The sequence below is a fragment of the Cynoglossus semilaevis genome, chromosome 4, assembly GCF_000523025.1.
Source record: "Cynoglossus semilaevis isolate Cse_v1.0 chromosome 4, Cse_v1.0, whole genome shotgun sequence".
In the NCBI taxonomy this organism is placed as follows: domain Eukaryota; kingdom Metazoa; phylum Chordata; class Actinopteri; order Pleuronectiformes; family Cynoglossidae; genus Cynoglossus; species Cynoglossus semilaevis.
The window spans coordinates 11,280,118-11,302,974 of NC_024310.1; the positions used below are offsets into that span (position 1 = coordinate 11,280,118).

A 22,857-nucleotide genomic window follows, 5' to 3' on the forward strand; every position below is an offset into this window, starting at 1 on the left:
TACACGACGAACGGTTACCCGACCAAATATGTCCCGACTGCGTTTGATGACTTTTCAGGTGAGTCCTGTTAGTCCTGGGACGATTGGTGGGTTTCATGATTTTACTTCTCACTCTCACAGGTAGGTGACGTTGTTTCCACCTGCCTGTCCTCTCCGGTGAACTTTGCCTCAGTGTTACGTGTGTCCAACACCACCCCTATCTTAACGGTTCCATTATTATCAACACAAACTTGTTTGTGTTTCTTCTTGGCTGTCTCTTATCAGTGTTGATGCACACGAGCTGTCCTCCCGTGGTGCGTTTACGTTTCCATTTGGCACGGTTCACTTTTCCAAACACTCTCACTTGTTCCAGCCAGGTGTTGATCACCTTTAAAAAAAAAAAAAACTATCTGAGGAATATATGTTTTTCTAAGTAACTGAAAACCTCTGACCTGTTGATCAACTCTTATCTACATCTGTATCAGCCAGGATTGACATTATAGGGTGTACGATAACACAAGGGTGTGCTAACAGACATTTATGATTCCTGCAAATTCAGATAAAATCTAAGCAGGTTACAGTCTACACCAGGCGTGGTGACTCGCGGACCAAAGTGGGTCCTAAAATTTGGATAAATGACATATAAAAGTCATGCATAAATGCTAAAATGCTTCTATCATTTTCTATGCCATCTACTGGGGAAACATGGGTATCTATTAAAGGAAATGGAAGAAATATAATGATAATATAAATAAATTACATCATTTTGGCAGGCCGGATTAAAAAGCCGAACAGGCCGCCATCCAGCCCCCGGGCCTTATTTTGCCCATGTCTGGTCTACACCCATCTATAAACTAAAACAAAAAACAACTCGCAATTTTTCTCTGACATTAAAATGCAGCCTCCCCCCCAGACCTCCTATAGAAAACTCTTTCTGGTTCAGGGGTTTTGGATTGCACAACTCTGCCTATTGTTGTCAGCCTTGACCCGTCAGCCCTCTCCTCTATACTGGAATGGGCACATCTGTCGCTGCGACTCTGAGGCAGAGATTGTCTTTCGTTCCCGGGCTGACAGAGAGCGATTGTGCTGTTGGAGGCCCCTGATGGTGATGTCATCTCCCTGTGCCAGGGATCAGAGGGTTCCTCTTGAAAGCTTTACTCCTCAACAGTTACGCAATGCCACAGGTGGCAGAGACAGGAGAGAAGCTGTGAGAGAAACTGATAAGAGGCGCTTTGGGTTTGGGGAAAACCGGAGGCCTATCGTATGTCAGGGATTAGAGTATGACTAGTCAGGGAAAGGTCTCTCTCTCTCCCCCCCCCCTTGCCCCTTTGTTTTCCCCCTTTGTCGAAGACGACGTCTGTTTTTATTCCATCAGCGGCCCTTTGATCACGTGTCCGACCGTCGACCACTGCAGACGTGTTGTAAATGTTTCCATGTGCCCACTGCTTTGTGTTGTCTTATTAAAAGGATAAATGTCCCTCTAATCAAACCTGCTACGAGGTGACTCATCCACTTTTCCAATCAGGAAGTGAGTCTGGAGGACAGTTACAGAGAAAACCAAATCTGCTGTTGTGCTTTCAAACCCATCTATTAGTCAGCCCTGTCGGAATGGCCTCTGTCAAAACACAGCAGAGAGCCGGGCGCTCAGCGAGCGGTCCGAGCGTCACTCGAGTGTTATGGGCTCAACGGTAACTGGCAGAGTGGGTGGGCGAGACGGAGCGGGGCGTCTGTGGGCGGCACAGAGGAGCAGAGCAGAGCAGAGCAGAGCAGAGCAGAGCAGGGCAGAGCAGAGCAGGGGGTCTTTGTGTTTTCAATTGGCGGCCTTTTGTTTATTTCAGTGACTAAAGTGCTGGGGTGTTGTGGGTTGTTCGTGTGTGTGTGTGTGTGTGTGTGTTTGTGTCAGGTGGCTGCTGATTCACTGACCTAAAGTAATGTTTTCTTTGTGCATCTGTTTTCTGTTTCAACAGCTGTGGTTCAGGTGGATGGGAACCCGGTGAGACTGCAGCTGTGTGACACTGCAGGAGTGTTGGGTTTCACACACACACACACACACAACACACACACACAAAACACTCAATACACAAAGTATGCTACAAACTGTATTTTGATTGCTTCATTTCTAGAAATGTTTTTCCGTGTTTAATCATCTAATCGTGTATCCATCTTACCGATGTTTTATTTATATATGTTCTGAATACTCGCCCTTCGATAGCTCAGTTGGTAGAGCGGAGGACTGTAGTGGTGGGCAGCTGAAATCCTTAGGTCGCTGGTTGAAATCCGGCTCGAAGGAAATGTCTTTTTAGGAAGTTCAGGGCTGTCGCAGGGGAACTCAGGTTCATATCTCGCGGTGATGATGATTGTTTTGTTGAGCAAGCATGAAATATTTTCTCAATTCAACTACAAATGGTGAATAAATATAAATAAAGGTTAAAATAATAAAAAAAAAACATAGCAAAGAAATAAACGTGTTAAATTCGACCATAGAAAAGTCTAGAAAAAATAAAATAAGTAAAATGAAAGACCTACATTTAGAGGCATAACTGAAAAAAAAACTAGGGAGGCTATTGTTTCAGTTAGCCTATGCTAGCTAAGCTAGAAGATATTTTGAAGGCCAGAGAATCTAATACTTTGCAAAAAATCTCTCAAAATAAGTGAACAAATCTATTAAAAATACTTATAAGTATAGAAATAATTTAACTTTTAACAGACCAAGACAATAAAAAGTTAGCATAGAAATAGCTGAGTCGAAAACAATGGCCTAACCGCTAAACCGCTAACTGCGTTCTAAGCTAGCCAAAGGACATTATAATGACATGACAATCACATTACTTGATACATTAGCTTTACGTCATCTTTATGTCAATGTGTAATTTGTTGGCATGTAAACACGCAACACGGGGAAAACCCCTGTTAGCACATTACATTAGCATAGTGATTGTGTTGAAATTAGCATGTGGAAGCAGAGCGCGTCTCTGTGCCACAAAAGAATCAAGATAAGACCACAGCCGCCGTCTCCCACATGTCTCTCGTAAATACTTTTTGTCCAAAAATATTTGGCTTCAGGTTTTATACACACACACATATATTTATATATTTATATATATATATTTAGTGGCACTTTGGCCCAGAGTCAATGTCTCTGTCATTGGTGTGGAACCCCAGGGTTCACCTCCTGGGCTAGATCGAATCCCGGTTAGGGCGGTTAGTACCTTCCAGTGGTCTCACCACCCTCAGGAAGGTTCAGGGGGGCTGGTACGGTGCAGGGTGATTTGGTTGGCGACTGCTGCCCCCGTGACCCGGTAACGGATAAGCGGAGGAAAATTGATGGATGGATATATATTTATATATATATACATACATATACAGTATTTATATATACAGTGCTTTATCTGAATGTTCCTCCAAATCTAAATGACGTTACATACAACAACCTTTTTTTTTGTTGAGACAAGGCAGGAGATGATACAGAAAAACAATTAAAATACTTCTACATTTCTTTCCACTGATGAGGACAAGGTGGTGCAACAACCTGTCAGGGAAAAGTTATTGACTCATTATATTGTTAGGCAATGTTCAAAAGAAGTCTTTGTGAAACTGTGTTATAATTCCTTGAGGGCACGTGTTTGTTTTTTCATCTATCTCGATAGAAACCTGCCCCGGGAGCGGCATATTTGACATTCACAAATGTTGCAAAGTCACTGCCAGTTCCTCCGAGAAAAAGACATTTGGCAGCCGAGTAGACCGAAGCATTTGAACATAACACACCTAAAAAAAAACAAAACAAAAAAAACCTCACAGCGTGTTGCAAGCTGCACGCTGTGCTAAAACTGCACCTACGAGGTCACATGTAGACAAGCTGGGGCGAACAAGGGCGGATAAATGTCCTCGAACACTTACTGTACTCACGCAGTTTCGTAAGACGTGCTCGAAATGACTCAAGGTGTGCCAAAAAAAAAGGGAAAACAAAGAAAGATAGTGGTTTGGACGGCGCTGTTACCAGCTGTGGCCACAGCAGATAAACAAAAGCTGTCTCCGTGCTGAGTAAAGCAGATGGGAGTGTGTGTTTTCTGCAGACTGATCCACGTCATCAGATCACACAGCGCAGCCAGAGTCTGTGTGGGAAACCAACAGGTTGATAAGGTTGTCTCCTGCGTTTCCCCCAAGGTTTCGTTTCACTTGTTTGAATAAGATGTGGTTTCTGCAGATTAGGAATCAGAAGGCGCCGTCGCTGAGCATTGTACAGGGATTAGGAGATGTGTACGGAAAAGGAGGCGTTCTTGCAAAGCCTTAATCCGTGTACCCTCATGGGAGGGGTCTCGGTCGGTCCGTGATGAATTTAAGATGATGGCAGTGGTTATTCGGCACAGCTCCCTTACTTGTGATGTGGTGATTCTGTGGTCTGCAGACCAGTGAGGTGATTGTCACAAGAATGTGTGTGTGTGGTCTGTCTGTGTCTGAGGCCTGAATCATCAAAAATTACAACAGGTAGCTAACGGACGTAGGCTAACTAGAGGCCTTCACGTGAAATGAGACAAATCTTTAACATAATAAACGCTATATGCGCACACGGCAGTACGAACATTAATAAAATAGCAGTGTAGCTTAATGGTTAGCATTAGCTTGACTGAGAGTTTGTTCAAAATTAATGCTATCCTGGAGCTAGCCTATCCCGTAAAAGACAACATTTGTCTAAAATATATGTACAATCCTAAGCTGTTTTCATAGATCCATTGAGATCGAACAAACGTGTTTAAAAACAATGAGAATATGAAAAGAATTGTAAGTAATATTTGAGTCGACACCCGCTGGTATATGGTGGTACTGCAGCCAAAGTTGACTTGTGACTCCAAAACGTAGACTTGTAAACAACATCCATGTTTTTTTTTCACAGTCAAGTGTTTCAAAGCTGTAGACAAGATACAATCTGGATTTAACAGGTTTTTCTACCGGTACATTGAATAACCACAACCATAAACAGTCATATGTGTCAACAAAACAATACAAAACAACAAGCGTAATATTATGGCAGACATCTTTGTTATTATTATTTATCCAATCATTTCCCGTCCTGTGGCTGGACTCCAACGTTGCACCTGTAGCTCAACCCACATGTGAATGTACACGCTCTGATCTTCCTGTTTCTGTCTCCATCAGGACGAGTTCGACAAACTGCGACACTTCTGCTACAGTCGGACCGACGCCCTGCTGCTCTGCTTCAGCGTCGTCAGCCCCGCGTCCTTTCAAAACGTCTGGGAGAAATGGGTCCCTGAGATCCGACGGCGCTGCCCGCTGACTCCCATCCTCCTGGTGGGCACCCAGTGTGACCTGCGCCAGGACGTCAAAGTGCTGATCGAGCTGGCGAGGCGAAGAGAGAGCCCCGTGCTGGAGGAGGACGCCAGAGCGCTGGCGGAGAAAATGGGCGCGGTGACGTACGTCGAGTGCTCGGCACTGACGCAAAAGAACCTCAAGGAGGTGTTTGACGCAGCCATCGCCGTCGGCCTCCGGCACTCTGACAGGAGGGCGCGGCGGGAGCGGAAGGTCCGCAGCACGGCTGACAAGATGAAGATGCTCTCCAAGTCGTGGTGGAAGAAGTACGTGTGTGTCCAGTAGGAGGAGAGGAGAGAGACTGTCCTGTGACTGAGAATCAAACTGGAACCGCCGATGAATTTGTGTCCATGGACTTGAACGGCCTTCACTCGGACGATCCTCCGGATGTGCTGGTCTCATTAGACGGCAGATCAGAGGCGGGGTTGACGCCCCTGAAGGTGATCCAGCCCAGGTTCCCACTCTGACCTGGACGACTGAGATCGTCACAGTAAAACTGTGTTGACTGTAACCAGCGTTATACCAAAAGTTCTGGAGCTAATCAACTTTTATGGCACATGGACTGCATATCATACAGACTGAACTTGTCCAAAGGTAATGTGAGCCGACTTGGAAGGGAGGCGTTCAGGCGCTGACATTATGACCTAAAGAGTATATTCCTCCTTTTTCTCGATTTTCCTTCAAGAAATTGTACTATTTTTATATGTGTTCTACTGTAATTCAACACCAAACACTTTGCAATTCCAGCCAGAGCTCCGACAGTCTTTCAATGAAAATCATTGTCAGCACCGTGCCTTTTTTTTTATTTCAATCAAATGTACACCAGGCTGTGAAGTGCGCCCATTTGTCGCATTAGTCTGACCTTTGACCTCTGTTAAAACTATACGAGCCACAGAAGGAATTTCTCCTGCTTTCAAATTGTTGCTTCAGCTGTCACACGCACTCGTAGCTAATCACCAACTTTGGAAAGAAAAAAAAAACCTGGCTAACGCACGTCCGCTCTGGTGAGTTAACTTTCACACACACACTGCAGATAATGTGTTCCACGGTTGTAAAAATCGACTATATTTTTACGTGGAGAGATTCGGAAAAAACACGGCCAAAGTCTTGCCATTCAATGGCCTTTGGACCACGGTGAAGCCGCCGCTCCGGACGAGGGTTTGATCACTGTCAGTGAACAGAGAAATCACAGCTCCGCACTAAATCACAAGGTTTAAATAATCCCAGGATCTTATCATCTGTCTTTGTTTTTTTTCTCGAGTCTATCTCACCACCAAAGAGACCGATTTGCTTCTCATTTTTCAGAAGCCGGTCGTTCAGCTCCGTGTATTTATCTGTGTCACTCTGGGCCAATGAGCGATCAACAGCAGATTGATGAAAACATGACGTCGTCCTTATGTATGTTACATAGTAATCATTTACCATGTTTTTTTAAAGTCAACTTTTCGACCTTGCTGTCCAACTTTAAATGGTACTCAGTGGTATGAGTGTTTCATTTTCATGGGGTCCCATCGTGGTATGAAATCGATTTTTTTTTCTGAGCTGTACGAGCAGGGAAGAAAAAATAAAATGTGAAAAATTACAGTGGTCTAACATTTCCTTTTTTCCACGTACGTAGATGTGGTTTTGACAGTCGCATCTGAAAAGTAGAGCTGAGGTCACTGGGCTTTAAAGGACAACGGTTTTTGAAGAGTATGAATAGGAGTTTTGGCAGATGTGATATTTAATCTGAGCCCACTCAACGGGGTCGTTTTAGGTTACACAGCAGCATGCGAGCAGGCATTGTGGGACGATTGTTAAGAAATAGGTCAGACAATTTCAAAACATGCTGGAGAAGATTGGATGTACCCGTGTTTACCACCACCTATCAATGAAAAGAACATGTTTTCCCTGGAGTCAGGGACGGAGACGTCTTTGTTTAATGAAAATATTTTCCATTTTTATTGGTCAGACGATTCGAACGTGTCGCTTGCGTCACAAGAAAAAAAAGTTTTTTGTTTTTTGTTTTTCCACCTTATTTCTCACTTTATTGATACTACTGATTGACTGCTTAGAGCAGGGGTGTCAAATTCATTTTGGTTACTGGGCCGCATACATCCCAGTGTCAAATGGGGTGGACCAGTACAATCACAACCAATCATAACCCCCCTTAGTGTTCATGCAAAGAACTACAAGTATATTTGATATTCATTATTTATTCATATTTATTGAATAACAATTTTGTACAAAATTCATTGTACAAATTCAAGCGGCCCGGATTAAACACCCTAGCGGGCCGAATTTAGCCCACGAGCCGTATGTTTGACATCTCTTTCTTACAGCCACCATGATAATTCAGTGTTAAATAAAAAAGCCATTTTAGTTTTCTGAAGTAAAAGCAAGTAAAATTTTAAAAGTTTTCCTATTTTAAAGTCAGCTTTTAGTCCGCGCTGAAAGAAAAACAAAATGAAAGAGTTAAAAGAGAAAGAGATCCAGACTGGGAGGTTTCGGCACCAGAACTCTAACTATGCAGGGATCAGATGATTATAATGACCCAGAATAGGCTTTTCCTCCTATTCATAGTTGTGCGTCTGCACCGCAGTGCACAACAATGGGCAGAGAATGACAGTGAGCTAGGTATCCTGTACTTGTTTAGAAGCGCTAATCACAGGGTAGACGGCTAAGAGGGAGTCTGTGTCGTCTGGCAGACCGCTGATGAGTGTGCTGTCCAGTCTCAGAGGGACTGGAACTAATTTAAGACCGGTGCCAAGTGGCTTAATTACGATCGTCGCTCTGGCTCCACTTTCTACCAGAACTTGAGCAAGAAACCTGGCTGTTGTCTCCGAGGCTGGTTGGGGTGTAATACACACAGAAACCCTACAAGTGCAGACACACTGTCCCTGGTGGAGTACTGGAGCTGTCAATCATAACAACCCACCTGACGGGAAACAAATAAGGGGGAGGGCAAGCTGTCACTCAGCTTAGTTTTCTCCACTAATTTTTTAAAAATTATTTTGTCATTTATTTAACAAAAAATAATATATATATATATATATTTGTGATTGGCAAAGGAAGGTGTTTTATGTGTATGAAGTTCATAGTCCCTGAAGGGAAAGTTCTTGTCTGTTTAACCCCAAGATTAACACACACAAAATGAGTGGGTGTGACTTCACTGGGGGGAGGTTTGGTCATCATGGAATTTTTTTTTATTTATTTTTTTGGCCACAACCAGGGCTCAAACTGGCAGTCTTCCAGTTCTACTCCTGATCCTTTAACCACTTGGCCACAGGCTGATGCTGATTGTATTACAACCCCACTGTGGCCCTACCTGCCCTCTGTTGGTTTCACTGTGAACGTCTGTGTGTGTGTGTGTGTGTGTGACTGATTGACCATCCAGGAGTGAGTGTGTCTCAGCTCAGACAGAACCCTCTCGTCCAGACGACCACCAGGTATTATGCTGCTTTTAAAATAACCACTTAAATGTACTTTCTGGTTCTGGTTGGTTCAAGAGTTTTTTGGGAACGTTTTTTTTAGGTTGAGTGACATTTTATGAAGCTGTTGTCATGTTTTTTTTAGTCACATTTGTTAGTAGATCAGCATTTGTGCTATTGGTCACAGTATCAGGTTACAATTTGGCCATAAAGGTCATGTGGCGTGGTTGTTTGTACCACACCAACTGACCTGGGTGGTTAAAAAATACAATTTTCTTGCACATATTGGAGATTTAAAAAAAAATGCAATGAAAATAATGGTTGAGTTTTCTGAGCTAATTCACTGATCTGGGGTCTGCGATCTGTCAAGACTGCACTCTGAATGTTCTGTTCTCCTGCCATTTTACATTTGCGTATAGAGAAATTCTAAAAACAGCTCAGCTAAGTTGCTTTTCCGCTCAATTTGCTAAGAAAAGCTGAGCTAAAAGACTGTTCTGTGTTGGGTATAACATTTTGAACTACTTCTCTGTCAAATCAAAGATGTGTAACACTTCAACTTCCTCAGTCTTCCAGATGTGAAAGGCAACGGTTAAATATATATATATATATTTTCTCCCATTTAATTGAAGGTGAGCTAACACAGTGTAACGGGTGGTCCCGTCAGCCGCCGCCTGTTTCTGCTAAAACACCAACGGTCAGTGAACTTTCGGGTCGTGCAAACTAACCTTCTTACATAACTTCCGAGAAGCAACCGCTCAACTCTGACTCAACGCGTGAGATCACCTCCAGAATCGGTTCTGATGTATTAAAGTTGATGGAGGAGTTTGTACCCCCCCCCCTCCCCCCTGACCCCGTCTCCACTCCCGCCCCTCACCCTCACGATAATTACCAGCATTGGCTGCGGGCCCAGTGGGCAGGGATTACTGAGAAATATGAACCGTGTACGTCAGTCACGTCTGTGTGGTGTGAAGAAATCCAATCAGTAGACTTTATTTTACTTTGTTCATTGTCCTGAGGATTAACCGTTGCCCCGGCTCTTGCGAAGCATTTTGTCTGAGGCCCTGATTAAATAACACACTTACAGTAGATTAAAGCAGCAACAGAGTCAGAGCCTGTGATTCTGGGGAGAAATCAGATTACAGGCTGTGATGTCCCCCTGGTGAACCACAGTTAAAACTGCAGGGGTTTTTGCCTGGAAGACCCCGATATAGTTTTTCAAATACAGCGGAACCTCGAGATACGAGCGTAATCCGTTCCAGGACCGAGCTCGTAACTCGAGGTGTTCGTATTGAGAATCATTTTTTTCCCATAAGATATAATAGAAAAACATTTAATCCGTTCCGGCCCTCTAAAAAACTCTCTTATTAGTGCTAATAACAATGGAAAAAACAGGTTTTTAATTGTTACAGAGAATGAAGTGGACAATATCTATATTTAGGAATTGAGTGTGGATGATTGTTTCCATCTGTCCGAAAAATAACAGCCTGAAGTGGTTAAGAATGGACTTGCAACGTATTTAACCACACCTTTCTTTGGTCACAGATGCAGATGCACACTCTCCCCCAGCCCTGTAGGTGGCAATAGTGAGTTTAAAGTTCGTCTGGCCAGCCTTTAGAAAATGTGCATAATGTGAATGTGAGTGACAACTGCTTTGCTTATTAGGTGTAAAGTTTTTTTTGTTTGTTTGTTTGTTTTAAATGAAAATTGTGCAACAAAGACTATTTCCATCATTACAACAATTAAGTTTAAAACACTAGCGCTAACGTTAGCTTTGAGAAAAAAGACAAGATGATAGAGTTCAGAGCCAAAATATTGTTATCTATATCATTTATAATGGCTATAATTGAATATAGATAGATGGATGATGGATGGACGGATGGATAAAGAGAGAGAGAGATGGATGGATGGATGGATGGATGGGTGGATGGATGGATGGATGGATGGATGGATGGTTGGATGGAAGGATATTTCTAAAAGTACTTTCTTGTCCTCACGTATTAAAGTGACGTCAGGATCAACGGTCCCTTACCCTGTCTTTGTCTCTGACCTTTACCGACCGGTTCTCCTTCACGCTGGTGTTGCACAGCAGAGTGTCTGGCATGCTACAGTACGCCGTAGCTTGCAGGATTATGTTTTAATACGCTTACGTAAACACCCCCACGGTGCGGTCTCATTCTGTGGAGCTAATTGAGTCGCTCTGTCCCGAGGTCAGCAGGGTTTCTTTGTACATCTCTGTTGTGTTTTGCTTTCAAGAGGCCCAGTGCCGCCTCTCAGAACATCTGTCCCGTGGTCTGTTGAACATCTGTCTGTCCTGCGGGCCAAACAGTTTGAAAATACAACATCCTGGTATCGTTGCACTTGCACATGTGGGTTGTCTTAAGTGTTCTGAAGAAGAAGAAAGGTGCATCGGCTGTGACTCTGAGGTAACTGTAAAAACAGCTGTAAACCGCCTCAACGGCACTAGTTTTCTTCCACCGCGGGGTTGCGCTTTATTTTAATGATTATTTTAATTGTTGAAATTTGCATCACGTCCATTACTGTGTATGAGATCAACTTTGAACATGTGGTTGTGATGTGACCTGGAGTCCCATCTGTGTTCAAACTCTTTACGCCACACCACAGGCTAATCACAAAGTACAAAAAAATACATTTTATAGAAATACAAACACAAGACGGAGCAGCCGCAGTCAAAGGCCTTCCTGTACTCCGTATAAATATTTGGACTTGGGGCTGAAATCTAAACACACACGGCAAGCAACTGTACGTACAGCAATAATCAAGACCAAATCAAAGCGCTGGTCAGCATTGAGCTGCACATGACTAATGACAACCTGGGGTTTCTTCTAGAAGAACCTCTCTCCCAATTTGGGTGTAAATGATTGACGGGAACAAAAATATTTGTAAAAACGATGTATTTACTAGTATTGACCGAGGTTACAGACCTGGGGACTTTGAAACTCTGTTTCGGTAAAAATCCCAGCAGATATTTGCCCCCCCAATCAAAGTACAAACAAACAAAATCCTTAATTTTTTCCACTGACAGAGTCGGAGTTCTACTGCCGAGGACTGACGACACAGTCAGAAGAACAACCAGACTCCCACTGAGACAGTTTAATTATAAGACTGCTTTTGCTTACGCAGAAAAAGAGCCGACAGACTCTGTTAACAAAAACAATACTTTCACCCTCTCACGCGGGGGCGGTACTTTAACCGGTTATGTACTTTCCACACAGGGATCAAAGTCAGTGGTGAAGAGGAGTCGGGCTGGAATTCAACTGTCTTCCTGTCCGTCACCCGGGCCGTCAAGGAGGGGCTCAAACACAGAGACCTGAGGTACTGTAAACCCCACCAAACACCCATCTGTCATTCTGACCCCACACTCCACTACTGTCCCAAACTTTATGAACCATCTGCACCACCCTCATGTACTCCTCAGCCACACCTCACTTCGTCCTAATAGCGTGTAAAACTACAAAGATATATATATACATAAACAGTAGTCCCTCGCTTTTTCGCAGTTCATCTTTCATATCATATAAAAATATACCGTATCCCGGATTTGGATCTGCAAGAGATGTCACAGGAGTGGGACGTGGGTTCGGTCGGTCCAATTTTGAAACAAAATCGACGACGTCGTGACGTAAAATCAATCACCGGCTGCGCAGTAAAAGTCACCATCATCGTTTTACTGCGCATAAATATGGCGTCACTACTTCGGGGAAATTCAGTTCCTGCGGCAGGCCTTGGAACCTAGCTACCGCAATAAACGAGGGACCACTGTATATATATCCGAAAGAATAATGTTTTCAACCTCCATGATATGTCCTACTAGCAAGTGTTGCACCAACTCAAAGAAGAGTCGAGCCAGTTGTTGCCTCATACACAAACACACATACACCTTTGTACATGTGTGCACTTGTCACATGTTGCTTTCACATCAAATCTAGTTTGTTTAAAGAGCCAAAACATGGAGGAGCGTTGAGTAACTTCACTCTGTTTATGGGTGAGCACACAGCTGAAAAGGTTGTTCACCTTCTTTTTTGTTTTGCCCAGATAGGAACAGATGACGGAGGTGGCTCCATATCAGCTCCTTATCTGTGGCCCAGCCAAACAATAGACACTCTTACACCCTGACAAGTGCTGTTAATAATTAGCCGGAGTCACCGATGTCAGAAGGTGACGGTGGGGCTGAGCTAAAGATATTTTTCGCTCAGTTCTTCGGCGTTTACCAGACACTAATTCTTGAAAAAGTGAGCTACTACTGAGTGTTTTTTTCTACTTTTTTTTCTCTCCGTTTGTTCCAGTTGTGCTGCGTAGTGCGAAGTTGTACTCAGTTCATCAACGGAAAGTTTTCCGAGTCCAAAAAGCAATATTACCGTTGAAATTTAAGCAGAGAAGTTAAAGGCCGTGGGCTCTAACTGAATAAGGTTGCGTTTTCAAAAGTTTTTTTTTTCTTCCTTTTTCGTGTATCAAATTTCCTGGACTGGTTCCAACTGTACATCTGATGTCACTAACAGAGACAGCGATTGGCCCACAGCTGCGGCCCACTTGGCTGGCTCTATCTGATTGGCCTTGGGAGATATACAGCGTTCACTGTGCAGCAATGGCTTATGGGTGTAGTGACCTCATTTACTCTGGGACAAATGCTTTTTCCTGACTTCCTTGTCCTCTCACTTTTTTATCTCGCATCTCTTTATCCACTCTCTCTCTCTCTCTCTCTCTCTCTCTCGGCGTTATCACCTGCTCTCTCTGTTTATCAGTTTATTTTCTTGGTGTTCCCCCCGTCCTCTGTGATTGTCAGCAGCCTGTGCTTTGATCGGTCATGTGGGGCAGATAAGGATTCAGTCTCTGTGTGTGTGTGTGTGTCTGTGTGTGTGTGTGTGTGTGTGTGTGTGCGTGCATCTGCCCTGTTTTCCAGTGGCCTTGCTTTGCCACTGTTTGGACTGCAAATCCAATAGCCTTCGGTCTGCAGAACAAAGACGCCTCAGATAATATTGGAGTGACTCACAGGTTTCAATATCAATCACGCACCCTGACTGAAACGTCCCAAACGTCCCCGGCCGAACGGACGTTATCAACAAAGTGAGTGAGTGGCGTTTGATTCCAAGAGTAAACAAACAGGATTATTGATAACTGATCACGTGAGGTGGAAGCTGCTTATTTACCCAGTGACTCATTAATGGCCTGAGCAGACTGTTCATTGGTCAAAATAATAAGTTGACAAAGTTCCCAAACAGAAATAACAAAAAATAAATACATTTCCTCTTTAGGCTTTTGTGACAGATGGCATGCATAAGGTTGATTCTTTATCAAACCTTGACCTATATATAAGATACTTATCACACACACATACGGAGACTATATAGTGGAGATATAGTCTGCTAGCAACTTTGTTATCGTTGGAAACCTGCTCAGACATAGGACATGGGACATGTTAGGACATGTCTGAGCAGGTTCTCAGTTTCCCAGATCCGTTTTATCCTGAGCATTTAGGAACAGGCAACTGTTTCTAGAAGACGTCTTCCTTCTTCACTTCTAATTGGCAGCTACGGTAAATCTAAAAAACTCATGATATGCTAACACTGTATGACTGTGTGGTAGTGTACTCTACAAAAGAGAGCGAGGGGCAAAAGGAAATTCCAATTCTTTAAAGGCAGAAGAAAATCAAAATTATTTGGCTAAAAAACTTTCCTTAACTGTAGTGTCAAATGAAAAATTTGAATGGCTCCCAAGAATTGTGCCAAGATTCTTTTATATTTTAATGCCTTCTCCTCCACTCCCCTTTTAAAATAAAAGTTTGGACATCCATGCTCAGTGCCACAAACTAATCTAATCTAATTGGTCCCGTAAAGACCAGTCTGAACCAGTTAATTTGACTCTACGCACATGTTCATGGTAATGAGGGAATCAATGCAAAATAATTGGTGAGGATATTGATTCTTCCTGAGTCACAGTGAGGTCAACACTTGGTGGTTTTGTCTGAGATGTTGTGAAAAGTTATGGGTTAAATTGGACTGATCAAATTATATCAAATCTGCTACAGATGTTTGGGAGTTGGTTTTTTTGTTTTTTGTCAGGCTGAATTTTGTCTTCCGTCATTTCTGTCATGCATTTTCCACTGGTAAAACCGATGGAATCTGACCTCTCTTCATGGCCATAGATGATGACACCAGTCTTAGTGGTCGATACTCCTCTGACCACCAAGGTAAAGTCATTTTAAACCGACGTCAGTCATTTCTGTTGCCTTCAACCAAGTAGGACCAGAGCAGTAATTGGATTCCAAACCGCGTTATGTGCCTAAACCCACAACCAAACCCAGACGTTTCCTTAACCCTAACCAAGGCGTAATGAAACCCCAAACCTTGATCTGTTTCTAATCTAACCGAGCATTTCATGGGCTTAACCCTACAACCAACTCCAAAAACCTCCGTGTTAGACCAGGGAAGTGTTGTGTGTGTCATCCTGGAGCCCAAACAACCATGTCATTGTCTCACGTGTTTGTCATTGAATCTGTGTCTCCAGAGGAAACGATCAATGTCGCAGGTATGAAGGGATCGTTTCTCTTCCTCCAGGCTCACAAACATCCTCCTTTCTGCATCTTGCAGCCGTGCGTTGAAGATACACAGTTTACCTCGCACTGATACATTCAAACGCGCTGCCCGGCTCCAGAACCTGGAACGCGTTACGCTGCCTCGTTATTTGTTTCAGACTGTTTGAAAAGAATAAGTGGTTGGGTCTGAGTGAGTGTGCGTGTCTCGTCGAGCTCTTGGAGTAGAATCAACACATATGCTTTCATGCTTAGACTGAGCGAGACTCACATTGACAGGAAACAGAACCACTCATGATCAGGGACTTTCTGTTCCACATACACGAATCCAATGGAGTCATGAAAAGTGGATCTGAACCTATGGGGACTTTTTGGTTGCTGTAATCCCAGCCCCGGCCAGCTGTTGAGAGTTTGTGGGGCAGTTATGTAAGGCCGTCCTTCCCATTACGAGGCTCGGCTCCACTGAGTGCCTCATGCAGCAGCGGTGCATCGAAAGATTTAGGGTTTTTTTTATTTTTTTTTATTCTGAGATAACACCTGCAGACGTGTCCCACTTTCTGTCCTGTTCTGTCCACTCGCAGCATGCATCTGTAGTTATTATTAACTTTTCATGTTTTTATTCCCTTCTTTAATCTCTTGGTAAATGCATCTCGTTTTTCCATGGATACAAGAATTATATGAAGCACGACTTTGCTTTTACTTTTCCGGGTCAGACCTAGTTTCTCGATCTCATAGACCAGACAGTCATCAACTGTATTTGTTGGAGGGCCAGAATTTTGGGGCCTGGACACTTAAAAAAATAAAAATCTAATTTTTGTAGTAACTTCATTTTCACTTCTTCATGTCCTTCACTGACAGTCTAAGCCAGGCATGGGCAAACTAAGGCCCGGGGGCCAGATGCGGCCTGTTCAGCTTTGTAATCTGGCCCGCCAAACTTGTCCAAATCCTGTAATTATGATTATATTTCTGCCCTTTCCCTGCAATGCCCACATGTTCCCTATAGATGGCATAGAGAAGGCTACAAGCATTTTAGCCTTTATGCATGACTTTTACATGTCCCCCGTCAAATTTTAGGACCAATTGTGGGCCAATCAAAAAGTTTGCCCACACCTGGTCTAAGCAACCAGAGAGGTGGGACCTTGTCTGGATTAGACGTTACCTTAGACCGGGGGTGTCAAAGTCATTTTGGTTCAGGGGGCCACATACACCCTGATTACATGTCAGGTGGGTCGGACCAGTTCAATCATAACATAAGTACCTATAAATAACGTTACGTTCATGTTTTTTTTCTTTTGTTTTCATGCAAAGAAGTACAAGTATATTAGAAAATATTCCTATTTAATTAAATATAATTTGACATAAAGTGTTTTTTTCACCAGATTGAACCCCCCAGTGGTCCGGTTTTGGCCCACAGCCCCTATGTTTGACACCCCTGCTTTAGAAAGTGACTGCAGATTAGAGATACTTGCGATCACAACTAAAGACAATCACTGAAGATCCGTGCAGATTCAGCAAATGTCTGAAGCCCCTCCCCCTTCCCCCGAAGTCGTTACAATAATTCCCCCACAAACTAAATCTGCCAGACTTTACGTCTTTCATTCCCATCAGTGAACTCACACTGAGTCTATGTTTGTCCACCCAAGTCAGAAGCAGAGCTGCCCTCAATGATTGATTGCTCTGTAATCCTCCCACAATTAGTGCTGGAGCGTGTGCTGATCTGCACAGCGGGTAACGAGCCCCGAGAGAAGGTTCACATGATTGGCCCACACCACGCTCGCCCCAACAATCACCACCGGAGGATACAAAGTGCTTCCATTTTGAGTGTTTGATTGAGGAAGCCGTTGCTGTGATTCGCAGAGACACGATTCTCCTAACTAGAGCTGAACAGCCCTTTGTGACTCCGTGACCTCGGCGCCCAGGAAGCTTTGAAACCTGAGAAAGCAGCCCTGACCCCCCAACCTCCAACCTGCCTCCTCCCACGGTAAGAGGAGCCAACGTTTTCTCCCCCTTCGGACAGGATGTGACCTATAAGAGGAGCTCTGTAGGAGGGCCTTGACCCCAGACACTGTCCAGACTAAATGTCTGGACTGATCTGATCTCAGACCAGCAGGAACTGACAATGAGATGTCAGAGGTCCAGATAAGTGTTAAAAATGATTTGTGGTCATTCCATGTTGTGGCCTGTTTCTGGATATAAAAAGACCGGTCTTGTAAATTAGACTAAAGAAGTTAATAATGTTCCTTTGTTTACAGCCAGACTTTGTCTTTGCCAGGGATTCCCCAACCTGGGGGTCAGGACCTCCGTGTGGGTCACAAGATAAATCTCATCAGTTCATGGGAATTGAAAGAAGGATTCAGGGGACTGACAGGCTTTGGAAACGTTTACACTAATGATGGTGTGAATGATGGAGCTGGTTGTTTAGTTGAGCTAATGAAGCTGAGGAAGACAGGGAGACCATGATGTTGTTGACTGTCCAAACTTTTTTTTTTACATTTAGTTTACATTGATTTTTTAAGCATACAATATAAAAAAATCAACACTTTCGTGTAATTGTCGTAAATGTTTCTTATTGAATTATTTTTCCATGACAAAATTCTTAATATATGTACGAAAATCTTACCTCCGACTAAAAGACTAAAATGCCTCAACACTTTGCCCAACAAAACTTTGACCAACCCTTTTTTTTATGCATCACCGTCAAGATTTCTCTTCTTCTTAGTCATAAAACATTTATTCATTTGTTAGTTTTTTGGGGTGTTTTTTGTAACGTATTTTTGTAGCATGGCTAACAACACTTACTCTGACGAGGTGACTGAAGCAAACCTGCTATCACTTTGGTGTTTGACTTGATCGTAAAATAAACCCATGTCCTATTACAGGTGATCATGGGATATTACAATATGGTTTATGCTCTCAAAAAACTTCCAACTTTGCTGGTGGAACTATCTGCAGTCTCTTCGACTGATCTCACTGCAACTTGCACAGAGCTAAACAAAGCTAAGATTTTCTAGCAGGATCTGTCAGCTAGCTCACAGCATGGTCGTGACCTCCTCTTGTTTCCAAATACATTTCGATCCGTCTTTTTTGCCGAGTCAAACCTGAGTCATCCTCACACAGAGTTGTTTTTCCATCGTCCTCTTTCATCCCTCCACTTCCCTTTTTGCCTCCCCCAACGTCATTAATGTAGTGAGTCACTGCCAGTAAGGTTTATAAGAGCAAACGCTTTTCATGGACTTTATAAATCCACACCATCCATCCGCCTTTGTGCATTTGTTTATTCAAGGTCTATCCTCACAAGGAATGGCTGACTCTTTTCATTGGTCAAAGAGTCTTTGATGCTTCAGGTGAAGATGCTTTTTGTCAACTCCCATTCCACGTCCCACGGTCGATACCCATCTTTGTTGGGCTGTGGTGCATCAGCCGACAGACTATCAGGCAGAGCTGTGATGTTGGGAACGGGGAGAAGGTTTGGACGTGTTGCAAACAGGGTCTGGTGTGTGTCAGCAGTAAAGCTGCTTTCAGCGCCACGAGCTTTGGAACAAAGACCTGCAGCCAGGGATTCACTGAGTCCACACCTAAATCACTGCATGTGTCGTCGAGGCCAATTTGAATTTGTCTGTTCTTTGTTCTTCTTTTGGGTCAATCCTAGGATTTTATATTCATGCACGTGGTTCAATTTACCAAGCTCCAGACCAAATCCATGGCTGTTACTACTGTTTGTTTTGTATGTTATCTGTCATTATGTCACATGCCGATGTGTCCCTGGACCAGGCGCTCAAACCCAAGCTGTTCATGACAGATGTGCTGTCCGCACGCAAATCTGAAATCAAACCTGAACATATCATGAAAGAGCCAAACCACACCGCTCCCTTTTCTGGCCCCTTGACAAAACACAGCGTCGGGGTCTTGTCCTCTGCTGTAATGAGCCTGTGGGATGTCCGACCGAACCATCTGATGCAGCACAGATGAACAAACACAAAAACCTCTGTACTTGGAAACTACACGACTGAACAATAACTTACACAGATTGGTAAAAAAAACAAAACAGATACATTAGCATGCACCTTCATGGAAGACTCATTTTTCATTTTATATAAAGCTCATATTTCAGAATTTTACCTTCTGTATTTATATGTATACCTCGAGATACGAGCATAATCCGTTCTAACTCGAGGTGCTCGTATCTTGAATCATTTTTTCCATAAGAAATAACAGAAAAAAATGTATCCGTTCTGGCCGTTTATTAGTGCTCATTGCTATAGAGAGCTGCTCCGAGTGCCCGGCCACCTAGTGTTGGCATCTGTAAGTGTGCTCGTATCTCAAATCTTTCCTCGTATCTCGAAGCAAACATTTGCTCGAAGCCTTGCTCGTGAGCTCGTGGAGACGCTCGTATCTCGAGGTTCCACCGTATGTTTTTTACGTTCATTCATTCTGTGGTAAAATAATTTTAAAAAATGCCTTTTTGGTGTTCAAGGTTGCAGACAAACTGGACAAGGTAGTGATGTTCGGACTTAGTTTTTAGAAAATGCTTATTTTAGACTACAGTCTATGGTGCAGTGGTTCTGGCAGATTTAAAATCTCTTATTTACCAGTTAAACATTGACCTCAGAAGGGAGGGGAGTCGGACGGAGCAGAAAGCGATGGCAGTGGGATGTGAGTAAAAACGAGAGTGAATGAAAGCTGTGTGATTTCTTTGCCCAGTCTTTGGGAAAACGCGTCACGTGACGGCTGTAGGCCACAGCCGAACCAAAGGAGACGCCGTATTTATTGTTTTTAGGGTTTGAGTAAAAAATGTGAAACATTTCCGAAGGACAAAGCCGGGCTTTATTCCCGCTGCGATTCAGGAGCGGGCTGGAGACGGAAGAGTCAGATGGACAGAGATTGAATATCTGTGCGCAGCAGCCTCCTAATTGGTGTCATTACTCCGTAACTTCCTGCCGAACGCAGGCTCTTCTGACCTTGGCCTTTGAAATATAGAACCGTGGCGTCTCAGAGCTGAGGGCCAGGGGAGGACAAGGAGGAACAACCGCTCTCTCTGTCAACTACATCCCAACGTATGAGGGCGGCGGTGATGCATATGTGAAGCTTGTGCTCCGACACACACAAACACACAGCAGTTGTGGCTCAGACAAGAGCAGTTTTTTGCACATTTTGTTCTCCGCTGTCACACTGACTGGATGCATGCGGCTGACTGAGTGGAGAACCGTCCCTCGGGCCAGTTGACATTTCAACTAGCGGCGCTGCCTGTTTTAACCCGGCATGAAAGACTTCCCTGTAATCATCCATCATCCAAAACATTCTTGTACTTTACGTATAAATCTATATTTGCCCAGTCTTTTCTTCTCATTTCGGAGACTTCTCAACCAACCTAGAATTATGTCGGCCCTCAGGCAAAGTTCGCGAACGAGATTTTTGCATTTGTCATTTTTTTTACGTAACCTTGTCTTCTGAGTTCCATATCTGCCTTTTTGGATCTGAGTTTGTTGAGAAGTGTGTTGTTGTTGTTGTTGTTGTTGTTGTACTATCTGGTTGTACTTGTACAATGACAATAAACAAATGATACTGACTGACAAATACTGCATGGCGTTTAACATCGATTCAGTGTACTAGTGTACTGTCCAAGGTGTAGCCCCGCCCCCCACCTGATGACACCTGGCATTGGCTCCAGTCCCACAGTGAATCTGAAAATGATTGTGCAGTAGAAGAAGAATGATTACCTGAAGGTCCACTACAGAAGAAGAAGGTGACGAGTCATCAGACTTTGATCTGACTCTGACTCAGAACTAGGTTTTCACGTCATCCATCTTTAGTCGAAGATTCTTCAAGTAATGGACTTGACCAGGTCCTGGTTACATAAGTGGAAAGTAATGGAGTACATTTACTCATGTTACTGTAATTGAGTAGTTTTTGGAGTTATTTGTAATTTCTTTGGTAGTTTCGGGATTGGTAATTTGACCCAAGTATTTTACATTATAAAAGAACTAAGTAAAAAATGTAATCTGGCAAAAAAAAACATTTTTGCATTAACTGCAAGAAAACTGCGTGCGATTTCCCGCTATGTTAATGTAGCCAGATAATGTTGACTAAGAGACGGACTCATTGGATGATTGCTGGTGCCGAACAAAAAATGGAGGTTGTGGATTGCCAAGCAGAGAGCTCCTGTGAAGTAGAAGAAGAAGAAGAGAAGGAAATAGAAGGAAGGAAAGAGCTGTCACTGACAAAACTTTGATCTTGTGTTCTTTAGTGGCTTGAAAAACAACTAGCTGCCGATTGGATGTATGACTGCATCAGCTAATTTAAAGTAACTAAGTAACTTTTACTCAAAGTAAATTTCAAATTAAGTACTTTTACTTGTAGATTTTTAGATACTTTTACTTAATTACATTTTTGAGTACTTTTTTTCATCTGTGGTAGGTTCACCTTCAGAGTTTCACCTTGATGAGTTTCAAGTTGAAAATAGGTCCAGCTCCATTATAAAAACCATTTATGACTCTATATTCTATTAGACAAAAATTTTAGTGTCCGGCCCCAAAAGTGTCTCCAACAGATGTAGTTAGAGTAGTAGACAAGTTTCCTCCTTGTTAGAGTATCATTGTAACCTCATAATCTCCTATTGGTCCTTACCCTTAAAACTGCAGAAGTGAAGAAGTGCGTGACCTCCAACCACACAGTTGCAATATCGTCAGTGATGAATCAGGAGGGAGGATCATGTTTTGACATTTTTGTTCATTTACAAATGCAAAGGTCACAGAGTTCAACCAAACAGAAACATCCAGCAGCTGGTTGGCAATGGACTGATATCATGTGCAGCATGAACTCAGATCAAAGCTGTGAGGATCACCGGCCGTCCTCCTTATTAAAACCACACTGGTTGGACTGGTTGCAGTTAAGAAACTCATCTTCCTGACTTTCAGGCCGAGGCAGATCAAACGTTCGCTATCAAAAGTTAGAGTTCAGCGTTTTCTAAATAAACCATCCGGAGGTCTGTCATTTATTTCTGTAAAATTTAGCACAAATTCTGTTGTAATTAACACAATTTAAGGTTGTTTTAATCTCGGTGAATTGTGTAATTAGCAGCTGGCTCTCATTCATTTCCCTCTCTGCCCTAACTGCAGGTTTGACTCCTCATATCTGCCCCGTCACTGAACCCGTACTTATCTCGTCGACTCTCTCCCTGTCATTTAGTCATCCCTCTCATTCTGCGTCTGAGCTTCAGTCTGTTGCCTAAAATGAATGTTTGCCTGGTAACTGTGTCGGCAACCGTGTCGGGCAGCAGCTGCAGATGTCTCGGCGGAGCTAAACATAGATGCTGCCCGTGTCACTGATGTCAAAGATGTAAATCTGGGACTAAATCTGACTCATCAAAAAATCTCATCAGGTCCACAGCCTCCCCCAGGGGAAGCAAATATAGTTGAAAAGAAAAACATTGTAATATTCATGTCTCCCTTTTATTAGATATATATTTAACATTGTAATATTCATGTCTCCCTTTTTTAGATATATTTGTATGTTATGTTATATATTTTCATGGCTCTGACCCTGGCTCTGATTGGCTGTTCTATGAAGTCATTTCCCTGGTGAACGCAATCATTTCTT

At 43.2% G+C, this 22,857-nt stretch overlaps 2 protein-coding genes and 1 non-coding gene across 4 annotated transcripts in view; all 3 read left to right on the forward strand.

Moving 5' to 3' along the window:
• The window catches only part of rhoub (ras homolog family member Ub), an 11,366-nt gene extending 4,477 nt beyond the window's left edge, over positions 1-6,889 (forward strand). The window contains exons 2-4 of the mRNA XM_025054832.1: positions 1-58; positions 1,947-2,001; positions 5,130-6,889. Coding sequence (XP_024910600.1) covers positions 1-58; positions 1,947-2,001; positions 5,130-5,589 — 573 coding nt within the window. The 3' untranslated portion in view covers positions 5,590-6,889. The remainder of the gene's footprint in view (positions 59-1,946; positions 2,002-5,129) is intronic.
• trnay-gua (transfer RNA tyrosine (anticodon GUA)) lies at positions 2,182-2,269 on the forward strand. The gene is given in 2 exon segments: positions 2,182-2,218; positions 2,234-2,269. It is a non-coding gene; the product is annotated as a tRNA-Tyr (tRNA).
• A 1,605-nt stretch (positions 6,890-8,494) lies between the features above and the next one.
• The window catches only part of rab4b (RAB4B, member RAS oncogene family), a 45,670-nt gene continuing 31,307 nt past the window's right edge, over positions 8,495-22,857 (forward strand). The window contains exons 1-2 of one of the 2 annotated variants that reach the window (XM_025054833.1): positions 8,495-8,732; positions 11,948-12,047. The gene's annotated coding sequence lies outside the window, so the exon portion shown is untranslated. The other variant, XM_025054834.1, reaches the window with a different exon arrangement.